Raw genomic sequence first — 19889 nt, 5'->3', positions numbered from 1 at the left:
ATAAACTGTGGGTTTAATTTAAATTATTTCATTATAATATCCCAGAATGATCAATGTAGTAAAACCAAACAAACAAACAAACAAAAATCTCCTTTGAGTTTTGCTGTCCCGCTGGCTAGCGTCACTCTGAACTCATCACACCTCTTCCTTGGAACAAGGTCTTCTATGGTGCTGCTTCTGGTCTTGTTTTGTTTCTTTAAAACTTCTGAAGTTAACAAGTCCATCATTGTCACTTAATTAATTCCATTTTATTTCCAGAAGTTTAATAAATTCAAAACAGTTGTTCTTGGGGTTCGGAATTGAACTCAGTGGTAGAGCGCTTGCCTAGCAAATGCAAGACCCTGGGTTCAGTCCTCGGCTTGGAGTGGAGGTAGGGGACTAAAAAAATGTAAAAGCCCAGTCGTGCTCATATTGAAAGCATTCTGAGTGCGCTTTGCACATCTGTTCATGGGGACAGGTTAGTGTCCTTGCATGCCTAGAACTTTGTAAGTATGGAACAGGAAGAAAAGGCTGAGCTGGGGTTTGCTTTTATTAATGCACAGAGCACAAGACTGTCAGCACCCAGAGAGTGTGCGTTTTAGCTTTATCCCTGAGACCCCTTCCTAAGGCTGTGTTCTTTCACTGTTGTGCAGTCTACATAGCTGGATACAAAGGGAACAGGGTGGAGATGCTGTAGTTACCTCTTATGGAAAATTCCTTTTGATAAATTGTGGAACCACATGTCATGATTCAGAAGAACAGATAGCAAGAGTCTGATTCTGTGTGGCCACATTAAGACTCCATATTGTCAGTATGCCAAGTCATTAAAAAGTCCCGCTTCTGTTGTGGTTTTAGAAGCTCTACCAGAAGAACAATTAGCATTTCTTACTAACTTCCAGCTATCATGGGAGGGGGAGGGCTTCATAAGTGCATCCATAATGATATTATAAATAAAATCACAGGAATAGAACTCTTGCCAACTTCCAAACTCATTAGCATGGCACTGACATTCTGATAGCATAATTAGAAGCACTCAAAGGAGCGATGCTTTCTTGTTTTTTCACTGCCCTAAAACCCTCTGATAAAAATAACTAATGCAGGATGGGGAGATGGCTCAGTGTGTGAGTGCTTTCTTCACAAGTACGGGGACCTGAGCTTAAACCCTTAGTACCCACATAAAAGGTCCAGTACGGCCACCCCTACTTACGTGGGATAGACACACAAGTCTCTCTAGGACTTTAAACACCAGCCTACCTCAAGATTCACTGAGACAGGCAGTCTCAAAGGAATAACGTGAGGAATCATAGAACAGAACACCCAGTATCTTCCTCTGGACTTCACATTGCACAAATGCACATACCTGCACACTTGTTGTGCATTCATATGAGAGAGAGGGAGAGAGAGAGGGAGGGAGAAAGGGAGGGAGGGAGAGAGAGAGAAAGAGAGAGAGAGACAGAGAGAAGGAGGGAGAGAGAGGGAGGGAGAGAGAGAGAGAGAGAGAGAGAGATAGAAAGAGGAAGAGAGTTTCTGTAGTTGACTGTTTTTTAGTCTTTCTTCTTTGACTATTTTGTTTTTCTACTCTTTTGAGGGTCCTACCAAACAACTCCCAAGTAAATACACAGAGGCTTATTATTTCTTATAAATTCCTGGCCTTAGGTTGACTTGTTTCCAGCCAGCTTTCCCTAATTTTAACCCATCTACTTTTTGCCTCTGGGCTTTTACCTTCTCTTCAGTAAATCTGACTTTCACTCTTACTCCTGTGTGACTGGGTGACTGAGTGGCCAGCCCCCAGTGTCCTCCTCTCCTTGTTCTCTTGCTCTTCTTCTCTCCTCCCTGATTTCTCTTTCTACTTATTCTTTCTGCCTACAAGCTCCGCCTTCCTTTCTCCTGCCTTACTATTGGCCATTCAGCTCTTTAGTAGACCATCAGGTGTTTTAGACAGGCAAAGAATCACAGCCTTACAGAGTTAAATAAGTGCACCATAAACAAAAGCAACACACCTTAAAATAATATTCGACAACATGCTTCTTTACATTAGACCTACAAAATGGATGAACCTTGAATAAAGGTGGACATTTGATTCATAAAGATGTTTTCACATGCATACAAAAGTGTCATTCCATTTTTCCAAATCTTTACAACTAGTGACTCAGGAGATGGCACTGTTCCTCCTTTAGATTCCTGTTGACAAAGATTGTGGTGGCAGCACACAGAGTATTGACGAGGGTTGTGGGAGTTCATGCCCATCTTTGGGCATGTGATGTTTTAGTCTCTGTCATCCTCCGGGGTTCACTTGTTCCTTTTCCACTGCAGGCAATTGGCATCCGGTTGAATGAGCTTTGCCATGGAGAGAGTGAGAGCCCTGCTAACCTGCTTGGCCTGATCTATGACGAGGAGACCAAGAGAAGGCTGCGAAAGGAGGATGAGGAGGAAGACTTTTTAGATGACAGTAAGGAGACCCCCTTTACTACGAGAGCCCCTGCTTGTAAGAAACTGCTTTAGGAGCACTGAATACCTCGTTCCTGTCTCATACTCCCTCCACCTCCCTACATCTCCACAGACCATCCGTCTCTGCATGTGGACATGAACGCATATGCATAAAGCCAGAGGTGGGGGAGGGAGAGAAAAAGAGAGAATGCGCCAAAGTCAGGGGAGAAGGTAGATGGGCAGAGCATGGCAGGCATGTGGAAGAGATATTATCTTTTAGCCTCTGCTTCTTGCTGTTACCCAGGGATTCAAACTAAACTTCTGAGTAAGAAAATGTTGTGAAAAAATTGCTTTCCCAAAAAGGTTTTCATTTCTTTAATTTTGTGGGGGGAGGAGGTTATGTTGTTACAACATTGGGAAAGAAAAACATCATTGTACAATAGAATTGAACAAGAAATGCTTTCCAGCGGCTGGGGAGGTCGTTCCAGAGGTAAATAGCTTGCTGCACAAGCGTGAGAACTTGAATTTAGGTCTTCAAAGGCCCCATTAAAAAACTAGACACAGTTGAGGGAGCACTGGGAGACAGAGATAGGAATGTCCACAGAACTCATAGCCAGTGTGGTCAGTCAGGCTAGCCAAATGGATGGGCTGAATCGCTGAAAGAACCGATCCTAGAACAAAATTTTGTGGAAAGCTTTTAGAGAAAGACACTTGACATCAATCCCGGGCCTCCACATCCATGCACATATGTTTGTATCGACATACACATGTGCACAAACCTATCCTAGCAAGTATGTAGACCACACCACACACACACAAAATGCGTTCCAAAGAACTAAAACATTGACCTGTTTAATCAGAGCATGTTGCTGGATTAATAAGTAATTTAAAGTTTGTTAAGCTGTGATTGTTCCATGATGCAGCTATGAGAGTTGCCATAGGAATAGAGGCGAGAACATTTCTGCTACATCCTGCTACAGCATCATTTTGTACATATGTATGCTCTGTACCACACAAGCCTAAGTGAGGGTACAGTGAGAGGCATTTTCTGGGTGTGAATTCGAGTTTGACCTGTGGAATCAGTATCTTCCCACAATGGGAGTAGAAGTGTCTTCCATTAACCTTTCTTCTTCATCTGCAGTTCAAGTTCTTTGGGTATATTTTAAGAGTCATTCTTGTTTAATTCGTACCAAATCTGCAACTTCCTTGTGTCATGGCATATAAAGTAATGGCTAAATGATAATGGTGGAAAATATTAAATATTAAGCAAAGAAAACTCTTTTTGTATTTTTCTCCCTATTTGCACCAAGAATTTTGTGCTTTTTCCATTATTTAACTCCCTTTTCATACCTTACGAAGTCAAAGAAAATTTTGACGTCTCTATTGATAAAATTCTGAATTTCCACATGGGTGTGTCCACCCAATGATAAAAGTTAACTCTGAAGATAATCTAGCCTATTTTTGAATAATTCTGTGTATTTAATTTCACTCCTAGGTTAAACAAAATTTAGTGAAGTTGCCATGAATGCCAGACAGACAGACACTGTGCACTGAGAAGCCACTCAGAGGTCCTGCTGAGTGGAGGGAGCTGAACAATAAATGAGCACACCCCCCCCTAGGTGGCAACGTGCCATCTGCACCAAACCGCGAAAGCTCCATTAGTTCCTATGTGATGTCTGGTGCAGCAGTATTTGGTTTGGGTGTGTAGAGCTCCATCTTTTCCCATGGTGACAGAGTATTTCAGATAATAATCAGGAGAGAGAACTAGCCAAGTTCACTGCCTGCAGAATGTTTAAGAAGTGTCTGAATGACAGTCTCATGAGTGGAAAGACAAACCCAGAAGTTTTCAGAGTATCCACTCTTCAATTATTTTTATTATAATTATTATTTTTAATTATAAATATTAATACTATTTAATATAATGTTGTAAATTATTATAATTATACAATTATTCCACTTATTTTATTATGTCTTTTCCAGACATAATCTTCCAATGTAGCACAGGGTGGTCTTGATCTTGGGATCCTCCTGCCTCAAACAGCTGAGTAGCTGATAACTCGGGCCTCTACTACCATGCTCTCTATAAACTTGTTTTTTATGTATATCTAAGTAACTTTTAAAGTCCTGTATCCTCCATGGAGTATAAGACTAATATGTGTGATTTTCCAGAGATTACGAGGTTGTTATGAGTGATTTAGCTAATCTTGCACTCCAAAGCTAAATATAATATAAGCACCTGCCTTTTTGGAAATTCCACAAAAGTGAATTTGTCTCTTCCATTCTTAATGAGGGGCAGATTTTCCATCCATGTTTTAACTCTTAAAAAAAAAAAAGCAGAGGGAAAAATAGACTTTATATCCTCAGAAGACCAACTTCTACATTCTGTGTCAAAAAGTCATGTATACTAATCAGTTAAGAAATCTCATTATACCTCTTTCTTTCTTTTGTAAGAGGCAGAATAGTACATGGCCTTGTTCTTTGCTGAAGCTGAAGTTAGTCAGGATGTTTCTTCATGGTTTATGGTAATACAAGTCTCACAACTGATCCTGACAGTTTTCATGTCCTGTTCTTCCCTTGGCCATTATCTGTCTTCTGACCAAATCCATCAGTTATTTCACAGAGTAAAAGGCCAATATTCTTCACAGTAAAAGAGACTATCAGTCACTTCTGGCACGGTTGTATATTGTAATAAGTCTGCTTGTTCATCCCGGCTGCCCAGAACCAAAATAATCACACAGAAACTGTATTACTTAAATCACCGCTTGGCCCATTAGCTCTAGCTTCTTATTGGCTAACTTCTATATCTTAATTTAACCCATTTCTAGTAATCTGTGTATCACCATGAGGCCGTGGCTTACCAGCTAAAGTTCTGGCATCTGTCTCCAGTGGGGCTACATGGCTTCTCCCTCTTTCTCCTCCTTCTTTCTCCCAGCATTCAGTATAGTTTTCCCCACCTAGCTCTATTCTCTGTGCAGGTCCAAGACAGTTTCTTTATTAAACAATAGTATTCACAGCATACAGAAAGGAATCCCACATCAGCTGTGTATTAACTGTGACAGTACAGCTTTATTAAAATGTGTGCTATAAATTGGGCATGGTGGCACATGCCTTTAATCCCAGCACTTGGGAGGCAGAAGCAGGAGGATCTCTGTGAATCTGAGGACAGCCTGGTGTACATAGTGAGTTCTAAAACAGTCAGAGCTATGTAGAGAAAAGGTAACACACACACACACACACACAAAAGTGTAGTATAGGTGACATATTTTCTCATATCTATGTTGCACACACACTAATTGAACTAGAGCTGAAAGAGCTTCATAGCTCTCAGAAGACAAACATCCCCAAAACAAATGCCCCTTCCTGAAATGAGCAAGAAGGACTTTAGGTCTCCAGGAATCGTGGGTTGCCACAGAAACAGTTAAGACATGACTAACCACAGGGTGACTTTTAATTCTGTTTTCACAAGCAGTCTTCTTGTGATGTTTGAGCTGTATTGTATTGCCGTATGTACTCTAAACAGAAACATTGACTTTCGCTTGTCTGACACTTTAATAGCGAAGCACCTGTTAATACAACTGCCGAGTGGAAGAAGAGAGGTGGGTGAGCATGCCCAGGTCATGCTAACAGGAGTAGGTAAATTGAGGTTGTGTAGGAAGGAAGTATTCTCATGAGTAGATTAATATTACATGATGTCATGTAGGTCCATCACACCATGACCCTCTAATTGTTATTGGTTTGTCTTCTCATGAAGAATTCTTTCTTTTCTTAGGTACTGTGAACCCCTCTAAATGTGGCTGTCCCTTTGCCTTGAAGATGGCAGCTTGCCAGCTTCTCCTGGAGATAACCACCTTCCTGAGGGAGACCTTTTCTTGCCTGCCTAGACCTCGCACTGAACCTCTAGCGGTATGTTAAAGAAACATGTGGCAATAGCCAGGCTACTTGGAGAAAATGAAATACAGCTGGGTTTCAGTACTCCCAAAGTCTTTAAATGCTTGGAGGTCAAGTGCGTTCTGTGATTTAACATTTTAATCAAGGGCTTTCAGAAATCACTAGAGACAGCACTTTCAGGAACAGCATATGCCCAATGATCACCACTAATTTTGATGGAAATATCTAGGAGCCTATATCCCTTTAGCTTACAAAAAATGAGGAACTTTATGGTCAACATTATTCAGGAATCATTAGCTGATTTTTTTGTATGAATAGCTTCTAGGTTCATATAAATGTGCTTGCTTCCAGAGTTTTCTGACTAATAGTATGATATAAATGACCTTGGTGTTTAGATTTTCAGCATTTCCAATCTTGTACTTAATTTCATAGCATTTCTTATGGATTACGAATAGACAGAGAGTGTGACACTGCATACATACACACACACACACAAACACACACACACAATAAACATATAGGCACATAAAGTACAGTCATGTGCCAGGAATTACTTATTTCACTGTAGACAGAAATACTATGCAGGGCCATACATCTTCAGGGTGTGTGGTAACAGTGAACACCTTGGGCTTCTGAGTCCCTGATGGAAACCAATGGTGCTTTCATCATTCAGCCTGCAGCTTTACTGAAGAGCCAGACAAAACTTTCTCTTTTATACAAGGCTTGTCACAAACTGTCACACCAACTTCCATTTTTTTAGACCCTATTCTCCTGTTTTAAAGCCAAACAGCATGAATAAGTCAGTACCCCAATCCTAGGGTGGGGCCAGAGGTTGGATTAAAGAGTCAGTGTTCCCCTACCATGGAGCACAGTCTCTAGTTTTAGTTTTCCAATGTTGTAGAAAACTCATTTCCTTACATCCTAAAAGAATGGATATTTTCAAATTAGAAACATTTATGAATGAAATGCTTGTTTTTAAGAGAAAACTACCCTCTCCTGAACTGTGAAACTGGACCATTTGACTACTGGAAGAGGAAATTCCAGCTACTGCCCTCTGTGACATCATGTTGACTTGGCCTTTACTTTTCTGAATTGTTGTTTTCATCGTGCTCTTGAGAATTCTCTCTATAGAGTCAAATCAGGGCACCATGATGTATGCATCAGACCTGTCACCACTCGCCAGGACCAATCCTTTCAGCCTCCTTATTAATGCAATCTTCAGAAAAGCATTGCATACATCTGATTCCACGTTTTCAGATCAGCCGCAATTCTGGTAGAAATAAGCAAGGATCTGTTTCATTCAGTCGTTTGTTCTACCTTTTAACTCTTAAAGTTCTACCACAGTGACTCTTGTTAGTCAGAAAATTCTGTTTCATGAGTCTATCATATATGTTGATGAAAATTTAATAATCATGTCCCCTTGAAGATCAGCGCTGGACTGAGACCTGTCAGTGAAAAGTGAGACTTTTTATGTTTTCTAAATCAATCAGGTCTTTTTAGCCTGAGAAAATGGCACTGTCAGGACAACAGACGGCAGGAAGGTCAGCACTCAAAGGATCGCAAGCCAGGCTACATGGCATGGCCCTGTGACAAGCAGAGACTGTACAACCAACTAGAAGAATTACAGGGAGTGCAAAGAAGGGAACCTAAAAAGCCTAAGACAAGAATCGCAGCAGCCAGACATATACTGTCAGGTGACAGTGTGTCCTCTTCACCCTAAACTAGGTTTCTGAGAACTTCTGTTCACTACACCAGCATTGTCACTGCTAAATGTAGGCTTACATATCTTTTATTCTTTCCTTTATGAGATGATAAAATATTTACACCATTACTCCCTTCCTTTTCCTCCCTCTAATTTTTCCCATAAACCCTCAGTACAAAATCCCCCATAGAGGCTCTGGCCCCATACAAGCATTTTCCTAAACCTGAACTGACTTTCCACACTTATGTACTAAGAAACTTCAATTAAGGTTTACCTTGAAAGGCAGCCCCTCCCGCTACTCCAAATATTATCTTCTATTTCTTCAGTTCCAAAGTCCAAGACAGGCCTTCCTAAGCGAAGATCAAGGTAGTGGTGTGGTTGACTTTCTGTGAGAGTGGAAGAATCTGCCTGCCTCCTTGCTCTTTTCTACCTTCTAGAAACTACTGCACCCATCTCACTCTCCTTCTTCCAACTTCAGAAGCATACTGAAGCTCCCTCTGTTCATAGCCAGGGAAAGATCCTCCATTTCTTTTTTTTTTTAATTTTTTTTTTAAATTTATTAAGGATTTCTGCCTCCTCCCCACCACCGCCTCCCATTTCCCTCCCCCTCCCCCGATCAAGTCTCTCCCTCATCAGCTTGAAGAGCAATCAGGGTTCCCTGACCTGTGGGACGTCCAAGGACCGCCCACCTCCATTCAGGTCTAGTAAGGTGAACATCCAAACTGCCTAGGCTCCCCCAAAGAGCAGAAGGAGAGGGAGCACGAGCAAGGAACTCAGGACCGCGAGGGGTACACCCACACACTGAGATAATGAGGATGTTCTATCCAGAATTCACCAAGGCCAGCTGGCCTGGGTCTGAAAAAAGCATGGGATAAAACCGGACTTGCTGAACATAGTGGACAATGAGGACTACTGAGAACTCAAGAACAATGGCAATGGGTTAAGATCCTCCATTTCTGAGAATGCATGTAATTAATTAAATTTGGTCCACTTAGCTAACACGGTATAATCTCTCCATCATAAAGTCATTAGCTTTAACTGTATCCCCAAGGTTCATGTTGCAGTGTAAAACAACATATTCTCAGGCCCTAAAGATGTAAGGTTTAGATATCTTAGGGACTGCTCTATTACTGTGGTCTCCAAGTCTGATATCTAACTCCTACACTTGGGGTTTATTATGTATGATTTCCCATCTTCCATCTGAGAATTCTGAGTTTCTCAGAGAAGGGATCATTTCTTACCTATGCCATTATACCTATCATATTCAAATTGAAAGTGTGACATACAATTAACATATAAGTGCCAATGACATCCCTAAGACATTGGACAAAGAGTTAGAAGGTAAAGGAGCTAGCTCGAAGTCCTGTTTTGTGGAAGATAAAACACATAAGAAGTTACCAGTTAGGGAACACTTGTTTTACAAATCAAGAATATTTTTTCAAGACCACAATTTAAAATGAGCAGTAAGGAAATTTTAAGTATAATCAAATGCGATTCAGAATGAATCGAGGTTTGCCGCAATATCAGCGCAGTCGGAGGAGCAGTGAAGCCCCTGCCTATCACTGCAGCACTTGGGAAGCTGAGGCAGAGACAGGGCCTTGAGACCAGTTTTCTGGCTTTTGTCTCAGGACAGCCCAGCACGGACGTGCTCTTCTATGCCTTTTCAGGACTTGGAGAGCTGCAGGCTCCGTCTGGATCCCGAGTTGGACCGGCACAGATATGAGAGGAAGATCAGCTTCGCGGGAGTTCTGGATGAAAACGAAGACTCCAAAGATTCTCTCCACAGCAGCAGCCACACCCTCAAGTCGGATGCAGGTGCTGAGGAGAAGAAAGGTAGGGAAGCGCAAGGGTTGCTTCATGTTTCTGCCTTTCTCACAGGAAGTGTTTGGCCTGGGGTCCAAAGTACAAAACTGTGCCCAAATTCTTGGCTCCACACAATGTGATCCCAGAGACTCTTCACAGCTGGTGAGGTAGGAAAGACCATTAGTTAGAGGTTAAACTTGGCATCTAGACTGCCTTGGCCTCAATGCCTGGTTCAGCAATTCTTGAGCACAATGAATGTGATGCTTCTTGACCACAATGAATGTGATGCCATCAGCCTTAAGATGACCTGTTATTTTATTAACCAATACAAATGGGAAAACATCCAAATTCAACTATTTTGCAGTAATCCCTTATACTTTACTTTTTCTTGACAGAGAACTTTCAGACAATAAAATATATGTATATAGTCACTGTGATTACTACATATAATCTTTGGTAGTGAAAAAGAATATAGCTAAAATATGCTGGTTAAACTTAAATATACAGTCCAAATTTCTTAATTACTTTTCAGTTCAAATTTGTCAGCGTCCTTGTTTTTCTACAGGATGCTGTCTTCTGTAGCATCAGACTGTTAATGACACACCAGTTCAGAAGTGGATCAAAGGCTCATGTATATATAATGTGTAGAGTAAGAGATAATAAATAAAAAAGCCACAAGCTCAACAACTGCAAAGCAGAAATGCCTACCTTAGTTTTGGAAACCAGCTAGAACAGTAGGAAGCTGGCCTGTCTTGAGTTCCTCTTCAGGACTGTCCGGCTTATACCCTGACCTACTTCCTCATCCCTCTTTACAGCCTGACTAGGTAATAGCACATAGTCTGCATGTTTTGCTGCCGATGCTTACATAGTCACAGACAAAAGCAAGAGCCATTATATTTCAGCTGTCACTTGGTGTGATGAACATACGTCAAAATGTGAAGCTGACCCTAGTAAAAATGGGTAATATGTGGCTCTTCTCTGTATAGCCATGTATACATGACTTGCCTGTAAATCCACAGTTCTCTCTTCTAGTCAGTCAGATGAACAGCCTCTGTGCTATATCCTTAGAGCTTTAACTAAGGCAGTGCAGGTAAAACAGAGGATGAACACATAGAGCAAATGGAAGAGCATGGTAAGTTACCATTGCCGTCCTTATCGTCCTACACTGTGAGCAGCTAAGTCAGATCTCAACATGGAAAACTCCAGCTGGGCCTGAACAGGGTCGGTTTTAAGTAAGGCTCCCTAAAATGTGACCTTCACTATCCAAAGTTTTTAGTTTTAAAATTTCATTGCCCTTCAATGCTTTCTGTAAAAAGTTTGTATCTTAAAAAAATCTGTATATCTTGGTAAAAAGTTGATTGTGTACATTGAAATAATTTCTAGTGTCCTGTAGACAATGAATGAGTGCATATTTGATTACTTTAATCAGTGGGTGGCATGGTTCTATATAGACAAAACACAAAATATTTTGTCTTATAAGAAATGGGGGTGCAATGGGGAAACTTTGAATATTTCAACAGCAGAATGTTACCACATTTAACATATAAATATCATTATATGATATCCTATTGAATTTTGATGACAGAGGTTGTGTTCTAAGAAAAATAAATAGTCTCATGGAATTTATAGACATGAAGTATTAAGCCGATGTGATTTAAAATATTTACTGTATATGTATCCAATGAAGGTAACTTCCATTTTTAAACATATACCAACAATACTTTAATTTGGAAACTAGTCTTTAACCATTTGAAGTTATTATTACAATTATTATCTAAATTAAATAAAAATTCCAAATATCCAGTTAAGCTTCAACAAAATTCTACATCATCTTATAAAGCAAAAGATTGGCTTAATTATAAAGCCATGTCAACTTCATTATTATTTATATAGCTGTCTTTACTGCTAAAACTCTCACATGGTTAGTGATTTTTGTTATACAATATGCCTATGTTAATACATAAATGTTGTCTTATAAATAGATAACAGAAACCTAAAACTATGAATAAAATGACAATATAACCCTAAAATGTTCTAAGTTAGTTGGCAAAAGTCTCTCTAAATATTTGTAAATATTCCATAAGCCATTTGACAAACACATGAGCTCCTACAGCCAATACAAAATTGTGACAATGGGACACTGATAAGTGTAATTACTATTTTTTTCTAAAAGTTATACCACCTGTTTTTATAAAAGCAAAAAAAATCAGCTCCTGAAATTAGTAACTTGAGAACAAGTAGATTCTACCAAAGAAAATGATCGTGAACTTATTCTTAAAAACTGAGAATATCTGCCCAAGAACACTAGGCAGAATCTACAAAATACTTTTATTCCTGCCCCAAAGACAAACTAAAACCAGTATTTCAAAATACAGAAGCATCTCCTCATTTTGCATGCAGCTCCTGCGCACCTGCTCTATACCAGTAGTTATTACAAGTTCCCAGAAGGCAGCCACCAACAAGAGCGTGTACCTGCATCTGTTTCCATTCATACTAATCCATAGCTAAAAGCATATCACTATTAGCATAGCAATTAGTAACACTAAGTGCTAGACTTTCTAAAGATATAATGGAAAGTAAAACAAATTAGAATATAGGAAGAGCTATGGTTGGAGAAGGTCCTAATAATGAACATTAAACTGAGAGACTTTCATGAGATATTTCAGTAATGGAGGGATCTGAAGACTGAGTGTTCCCAACAGAGGCAACTATGAAGCCAAGGATGTTATGAAGAGTGAACTTAGAGCATTTGGAGGAGGGCAAAAAGATCAACAAACTTATTTCAGAATGAACTGGGGAGCAGTGCCAGGAGATAGGTCAGAAAGGTAAGAGGCAGGCAGAGTCTGGTAGATATGCTTAAAATTGTAATTATATTTTAAATATGTTGGAGGTTGTGGGTCAGTGTATGTGACTAAATGTGTAGAAGCTAGGGAGGAAGGAACAGTTAAAGGTAGCTGCACTGGACCAGAGAAAAGGTAGTAGGACTTTGAATGCTTGTGATATTAGCAGGCCTTGCTAATGCTACCGTATGGAAAGGGAGATGTGTTATTTACATCAGATGAATCTGTTTCATTTTGATTTTAGTTCTTATTGTTAGAAGACATATAGCATATGGTCTCTATGTTTCAGTAGCATATAGTCTCAGATGGCATATTTCATGAACGACATTAAGCCTGAATTCTCACTGTGTCCCTTGTAAGTAATCAATGTTGTAATTCTGAACCCTAATTTTTCAGGCTGCAGGAGGTCTCCAATTATCTTTTATGTTAGAACAATTTCTCAAAGTTAAGTCTTTTTCAGATCCCAGTAATGTGAGGTTATTTAGTTTCATTTGTAGCCTAAAAAGTATCATAAACTCAGGCAAAAGGCATTAGTGTGCACCTCTACAAAAATAAAATCTATGAATTATCACTGTAATCTACTCCTTATTTCTCAATCTACTTACTCATGAAATTGCAGCAATGGTCATTAAAAATAATTAGCTATGAAGTCCAAATTAAACCTAGAAACAATATTGAAAAATACAGTTGGGTGAATCTTGTGTGTTAATCAAAATACAGCATTGTACACTACAGCTTTTGTGGCATTTATCCAGCTATGCTGCCAGAAATTCTTCCAGATGTGCGGTTCTATTCAGGTGTATGCAGGAAGCCCCAAGAAGCTGGTATAAGCAGAGCAGTGGTAATTCTAGACTCTTTCAGTCACAAGAGTAATCCAGAGACTAAACATTCACTTCTCTATGAATTATTCAGACCTCCTTACATGGCGTCAAAAGTTACATTCAACTAACATTTTAAAGGATACGAGTTTTATTATTGGCTTATGTAAGCATTTTGTTAAAGGGAGAAACCTGAAACTACAATTTGAACTTCCTGATTTCAAAATACATTTACAAGCTTGATTTAAATATTGAATAGGAAATCTTGTATCTTTAATACAAGTGTGTAAGGCTAGCCCCTTTCTTCTAATGGTTTTGAACCTTGAATTTTTTGCTTTATCCTACAATTATAAAAATGATATTGATAATATGAAAAATTAAAAAGAAAAGAAAAACATACACATTGCCTCAAAAATAATTGTGCTTTTGATTTTTATAAAGTGAGTTGAAGCTTCAACGTGTTTCTTTTACCATTTTATTTCCACCCTGGTGACTGTTTCTTCCAGAATACTAAGCACGAATAATGCATCCCATTCTTGTTACATGTAAACTGTAAGATATCTCAGGGCATGCAACACTTATACTCACATCTCATTAAATATTTGATTAAAAGGAGGAAGATATGAAATCCCTAAATGATTGGAAACAGAGCTACCTCAAACACACAAATGTACATGCACACACAACATTCTCCTGAGAAGCAATCCCTCACAGTCTTTGCTAAGGAACAGTTACACAGCTCTGACAGTCAGAGAGAGGCCACTTCTTGTGCTTATTTTTAATAGATTACAGACAAGGGTTCCTATGACAGTTCTCAGATTTCTGTAAGTGAAACAAAATCAGTAGAGTCTGATTCTATTGAACCAAATAGGAATGTGATTAAAATGTGGTAGCTCTTGATGGTGATGGTGCGGTGTGAACACACTCATGCTTATGAACCTTGGGCCAGAGGGAGAGCAGATTGTTCCCAGCCACAATGTGCATTTTGCCCAAGAAAGATACTGCACCAGCCCTTCCTGGTCATCCTGGTCTCCTGCCTGGCCAGACGTGGTGACTGGGGGCTGGCAGCAAGGCCAGAAATGCTGCTCAATCAAGACAGCGAAGAGTTGGCTGGTCAGGGACAAATTGGGAAGAATGTGGATATAAACTGGCTGGGGAAAACTAAGCGGGGAAAGCCCTATTTTATTCTTTCAATACAGTTCCCAGCAGGAAGATCAGGATAGGAGGTTCTCGCCTGCTCCAGATTAAAGGAACCCGCAGTTTCCAGGTGAAGAAGGGGGGTTCCTTGTCCAGCATCCGCCGAGTCGGCAGCTTAAAGAGCAGCAAGTTATCACGGCAGGACTCAGAGTCTGAGGCTGAGGAGCTGCAGCTGTCCCAGAGCAGGGACACTGTCACTGACCTAGGTAACATAGAAGAGTGGGGTGTGCAGGGACGTGGGGGGTAAGAAGGCAGGACTCAAGTCCTGGAACAGCCAAGTCCATTTCATCCCATGTACACAGAGCAAGACCAGAGTTAGACAACTCCTTCTGTAGAGAAGCACACTGACTTTTGAGCAGGTGCGTGTGGCATGTGTAAGTCGGTCCAAGTGCAAACTCCGAGTCAGCAGCTGATGTGGGGATCTGAGATTCTACATTTGAAATAAGCTTCCTTGTGATGCCGATGCTGCTGACTCAAAGACCACACTTTGAACTTTGAGCATAGAAAGTGTTCACTAGAGAACAGAAACTGCTTTGGCAACAAGGACAATTTTAGAATCCCAGGTATCCATATTACTCAATAGGACTTTGAAAGTCAAATGTTTGAACTTTGTTATTGTAGCCTTCACTTGACAGTAAAATACACATAAACAAAAATCACTAAGAAGGGATGGTTGTTTGGACCTGAAACCTAGGGAATCCTCAGTGGGTCACCTGCTTTCTCAAGGGTGTGTTTTCACCAACCATCTGGTGGGAATAGTTGTTTATTCATGATCTTCAGAGTCTGTCTTTAAGGATGCTTTTGTAAAATGTGTCAAGTGTACAGGATGAGCTATACATTCAGTCAAAGTCATAGATTACCTCTGTAGGACATGAAGAGTCTCCAGATCTCCTGATGTGGTTGTCCAGTATTTGGGCATCCTGACAGACAAGAAAAGACTAGGAAGGGTAAGTGTCGAGCTCAGCAGCTGCCTAGAATTAAATCTTTGGTGCATGTTCAAGAACATTCTCCCTACCAGTCAGTCTCCACTTCTAAGGCAGCAGTAAGTGTGGATAAATGATCGATAAAGTCTGTCAGACAGAAGCAGAGTGTCTAATCAAAGGAAGTTTAAAATAGAAAATGCTTTTACATCCACCCACCCTCGCCTTTAAAAATAGCTAATTTATGCATTAGTTAAGATTCAACTTATTTTTTTCTCAAGGAGATAATAGGGCAGAGTGATTTTTGTTGTTGCAGGGTGAATAAAACTTTATCATCAGTTAGTGTTTAGAATTATATGAACTGATCAACCCATCCTCACCAGTCACATCAAAGTAACCAGACTAGAGATGCAGCTTTGTTGTCAAAGAGGATCTGTGAAGCTTTTGGATTTGAGGGCAAGGCTTTGTGGGTAGTAAATGAGATGGTGAGATCTCCTTTATATTTCCCATAGACAAGACACAAGGCTTCCTTGCAATTGGCTGTCATTGCTGTCAAATCACTGTAATCCTTCCAAGGCCCCCTCGCAGCACTGGATAGCTCCCATAGTGAAGCCAAATGTCTATAATAGTAGTGCAGATGCAACCACAAGCCCAGGGAGGCATCATGGCCCTATGATGTAAGTGCAGGTTAGCTTGTGTCCCTGGTTAGCTACAACTGTGAAGTCTGAGCAGCCTGGAATGGATTTGGGCACACTCAATATGTAACTGCCTCATCTCAAGGACTTGACTCTTTTTTTTTTCTCTGCTCTCATGTCTTAACATTGGAAGCCACAATAGCAGAGATCATCAATGTCTTTGTACTTGCCAGTCCAGTTTGTGGTTAGGGAACAGCTCTTTTTAATAATCTTCTATCAAAGTCCTATGCCCTGTAACCTGTTGGGCCATGGTAGAGTCTGCCCTTGGTTCAAAAGCATGGACAATGACACCATACCAGCGTGTTCTCCAGGGAGACTGAACATTGAACTCTTTCTTGGTGTTCTTTTTTGAAGAAGGGAGCCCTTGGAGTGCAAGTGAACCCAGCATTGAGCCTGAGGGAATGAACACTGCCGGCACAGAGGAGAATTACCACAGAAACATGTCATGGCTTCATGTAAGTATCCATCTTGGGAGATCTCTAGAACAAAACCTTCCTAGACTGTCAATATAAGTGTGCTCCCAACAGAAAGTGTAGCCTCGTATTTTAGTTGAAGCTCTCAATTCAAAGTGGGAATATTATGCCGCTGGATTGTGTCAAGGACTAACTAAGTGAGGTCTTTTGTTATATGGCTAGCTTCTAGGTCACCAGACCTCAGGAAAAACTCTGAGGGGCTGAGCTACGTCAATGCTCAAAATGTCCTGAATGACACAGGTCAGGCGTCGTGGTCAATTTTAAACATATTGCTATAACCTTACAAGCAAGGTCAGTATCATTCTTGATTCTGTTTTAGAGATGGGCAGGGATAGCGAGTTGGTATAAATATGTTGTACTCATCTACAAAACTGTCAAAAATATAAATAATTTAATTTAAAAACATTAAATGGATCAAGGAAATTCTAGATGAGAAGATCAAGCCTCAGATAGACAGCCAGGGTGCAAAGGCATGAAGGCCTCCTTTAAAACCTTTGGGCAAAGATGGAGCAAAGATTTGAACTGGGCATGAAGAAGTAAGGTGCTCTCTCATATTCTTTTTTTGTGAATCTTTTTTTTAATTTATTTATTTATTATGTATACAATATTCTGTCTGTGTGTATGCCTGATGGCCAGAAGAGGGCACCAGACCCCATTACAGATGGTTGTGAGCCACCATGTGGTTGCTGGGAATTGAACTCAGGACCTTTGGAAGAGCGGGCAATGCTCTTAACCTCTGAGCCATCTCTCCAGCCCCTCATATTCTTTTTTTATTGATTTTTACTGAGCTCTACATTTTTCTCTGCTCTTTTTTTTTTTACTGATTTTATTTATTGTTTTTGCATCAATATTCATGAGTGAGATTGGTCTGTAATTCTCTTTCTTAGCAATGTCTTTATGTGGTTTGAGTATTTGTAGCTTCATAAAAAGAATTTGGCAATGTTCCTTCTGTTTCTATCGTGTGGAACAATTTGAGGAGTATTGGCATTAGTTCTTCTTTGAAAATCTTGTAAAATTCTGAGCTGAAACCATCTAGTCCTAGGTTTTTTTTGTTTTGTTTTTTGGTTGGGAGACTTTTGATGACTGTTTCTATTTCTTCAACAGTTATAGGTCTGCTTAATTTGCTTATCTAATCCTGATTTAATTTTTATAAGTGACATTTATCCAGAAAGTTGTTCATTTCATTTAAGTTTTTCAATTTTTGTGGAGTACACGTTTTCAAAATATGATCTGATGATTCTCTGGATTTCCTCCATGTCTGCTGTTATGTCCCCCTTTTCATTTCTGATTTTGTTAATTTGATATTCTCTCTCTGCCTTTTGGTAAGTTTGGATAAAGCTTTGTGTATTTTGTTGATTTTCTCGAAGAACTAACTCTTTGTCTCAATGATTCTTTGTATTGTTTTTTTTTCTATTATGTTGATTTCAGTTCTCAATTTGATTATTTCCTGCTGTCTAGTTCTCGGGTGAATTTGCTCCTTTTTGTTCTAAAGTTTTCAAATGCTCTGTTAATTCACTAGTGTAAGGTTTTCCAGCTTCTTTATGTGGGTGTTTAATGCTATGTACTTTCCTCTTAACACTGCTTTCATTGTCCCATAAATTTGGGTATGTTTTGTGGTCATTTTCATTGAATTTTAGGAAGTCTTTAATTTTTCTTTATTTCTTCCTTGATCCATTGATGATTCAGGTGAGCATTGTTTAGTTTCCATGTGTTTGTGGGCTTTTTGGAATTAGTATTGCTGTTGACTTCTAGTTTTAAACCATGATGATCTGATAAGATACATGGGATTATTCCATTTTTTTTGTATCTGTTGAGGTTTGTTTTCTTACCGAGCATGTGGTCAATTTTTGAGAAGGTTGCATGAGGTGCTGAGAAGATATATTCTTTTATGTTTGGATGGAATGTTCTATAGATGTCTGTTAAGTCCATTTGGGTCATAACATCTGTTAGTTCCCTCATTTCTGTGTTAATTTTTTTGTCTGACTGACCTGTCCAGTGGTGAGAATGGAGTGTTGAAGTCTCCCACTATTAGTGTATGGGGTTTAATGTATTATTTAAGCTTTAGAACTGTTTCTTTTACATATGAGTTTGTCCTTGTATTTGGGACATAGATGTTCAGTGTTGAGATTTCCTCTTGATGGATTTTTTTCCTGTGACTGATATGAAATGTCCTTCCTTGTTTCTTTTGATTGATTGTAGTTTGAATCCTATTTTGTTAGATAGTAGGATAGCTACACCAGCTTGTCTCTTAGGTCCATTTGATTGGAAAAATTTTCCCCCAACCCTTTACTCTGAGGTGATGTCTATCTTTGAGGTTGAGGTGTGTTTCTTGTATGTAGCAGAAGAATGGATTCTGGTTTTGTATCCAATCTGTTAGTGTCTTTTTTTTTTTTTTTAAAGCAGAGTAGGAGTTTATTAAAAATAAAAATAAAGACATTCAGGGAACAACAAACCCTACCTGTTAGTGTCTTTTTGTAGGTGAGTTGACTCCATTTATATTAAGGGATGTTAATGAGCAGTGATTGTTATCTCTTGTTGATTTAGTTTCAGTTGTTGACAATGTTAATTTCTGTGTTTTCCCCTTCTTTGGAATTTGTTGCTATGAGATCAATTGTCTGTGTTTTTGTTGATGTAGCCAACTCCTTGGGTTGGAGTTTTCCTTCTAGTACTACATATTGGTTAAATCTGGTTTTGTCATGGAATATTTTATTTTGTCTTTTTATAGTGATTGAAGGTTTTGCTGGGTGTCGTAGTCTGGGCTGACATCCGTGATCTCTTAATGTCTGCATAGCACTTGACAAAGACCTCTGGCTTTCATTGTCTCTGATGAGAAATCAGGTGTAATTCTGATAGGTCTGCCTTTATATGTTATTTGGCCTTTTTCCTTTGAAGCTCTTAATAGTCTTTTTTTATTCTGTATGTTTAAAATGTGTTTTGATTATTATGTGGTGTGGGGACTTTTTTTTTTGATCCAGTTTATTTGGTGTTCTATAAGCTTCTTGTATCTTCATAGGCATATCTTTCTTTAGGTTGGGAAAGTTTTCTTCTATGATTTTGTCAAATATATTTTCTGTGCTGTTGAGTTTAACTTCTTCTATATCTATTATTCTTTTTTTTGTGGTTTTTCGAGACAGGGTTTCTCTGTGG

The 19889-nt window shown here is 39.4% G+C and overlaps 1 protein-coding gene across 5 annotated transcripts in view; it reads left to right on the top strand.

Moving 5' to 3' along the window:
- Window positions 1-19889, top strand: part of Unc80 (unc-80 homolog, NALCN channel complex subunit) — a 198698-nt gene that overhangs the window by 86215 nt on the left and 92594 nt on the right. For 3 of the 5 annotated variants that reach the window (XM_013351641.2, XM_013351640.2, XM_013351639.2), the window contains exons 24-27: window positions 2293-2428; window positions 6176-6309; window positions 9664-9829; window positions 16624-16724. In XM_013351641.2, the coding sequence (XP_013207095.1) occupies window positions 2293-2428; window positions 6176-6309; window positions 9664-9829; window positions 16624-16724 (537 nt within the window). Of the gene's footprint in view, window positions 1-2292; window positions 2429-6175; window positions 6310-9663; window positions 9830-14656; window positions 14861-16623; window positions 16725-19889 lie in introns of all 5 variants that reach the window. The other 2 variants (XM_013351638.2, XM_013351637.2) reach the window with 1 other exon arrangement.

This window comes from Microtus ochrogaster, linkage group LG4 (assembly GCF_000317375.1).
Source record: "Microtus ochrogaster isolate Prairie Vole_2 linkage group LG4, MicOch1.0, whole genome shotgun sequence".
Lineage (NCBI taxonomy): Eukaryota > Metazoa > Chordata > Mammalia > Rodentia > Cricetidae > Microtus > Microtus ochrogaster.
This window is presented reverse-complemented; position numbering and strand designations above follow the sequence as displayed.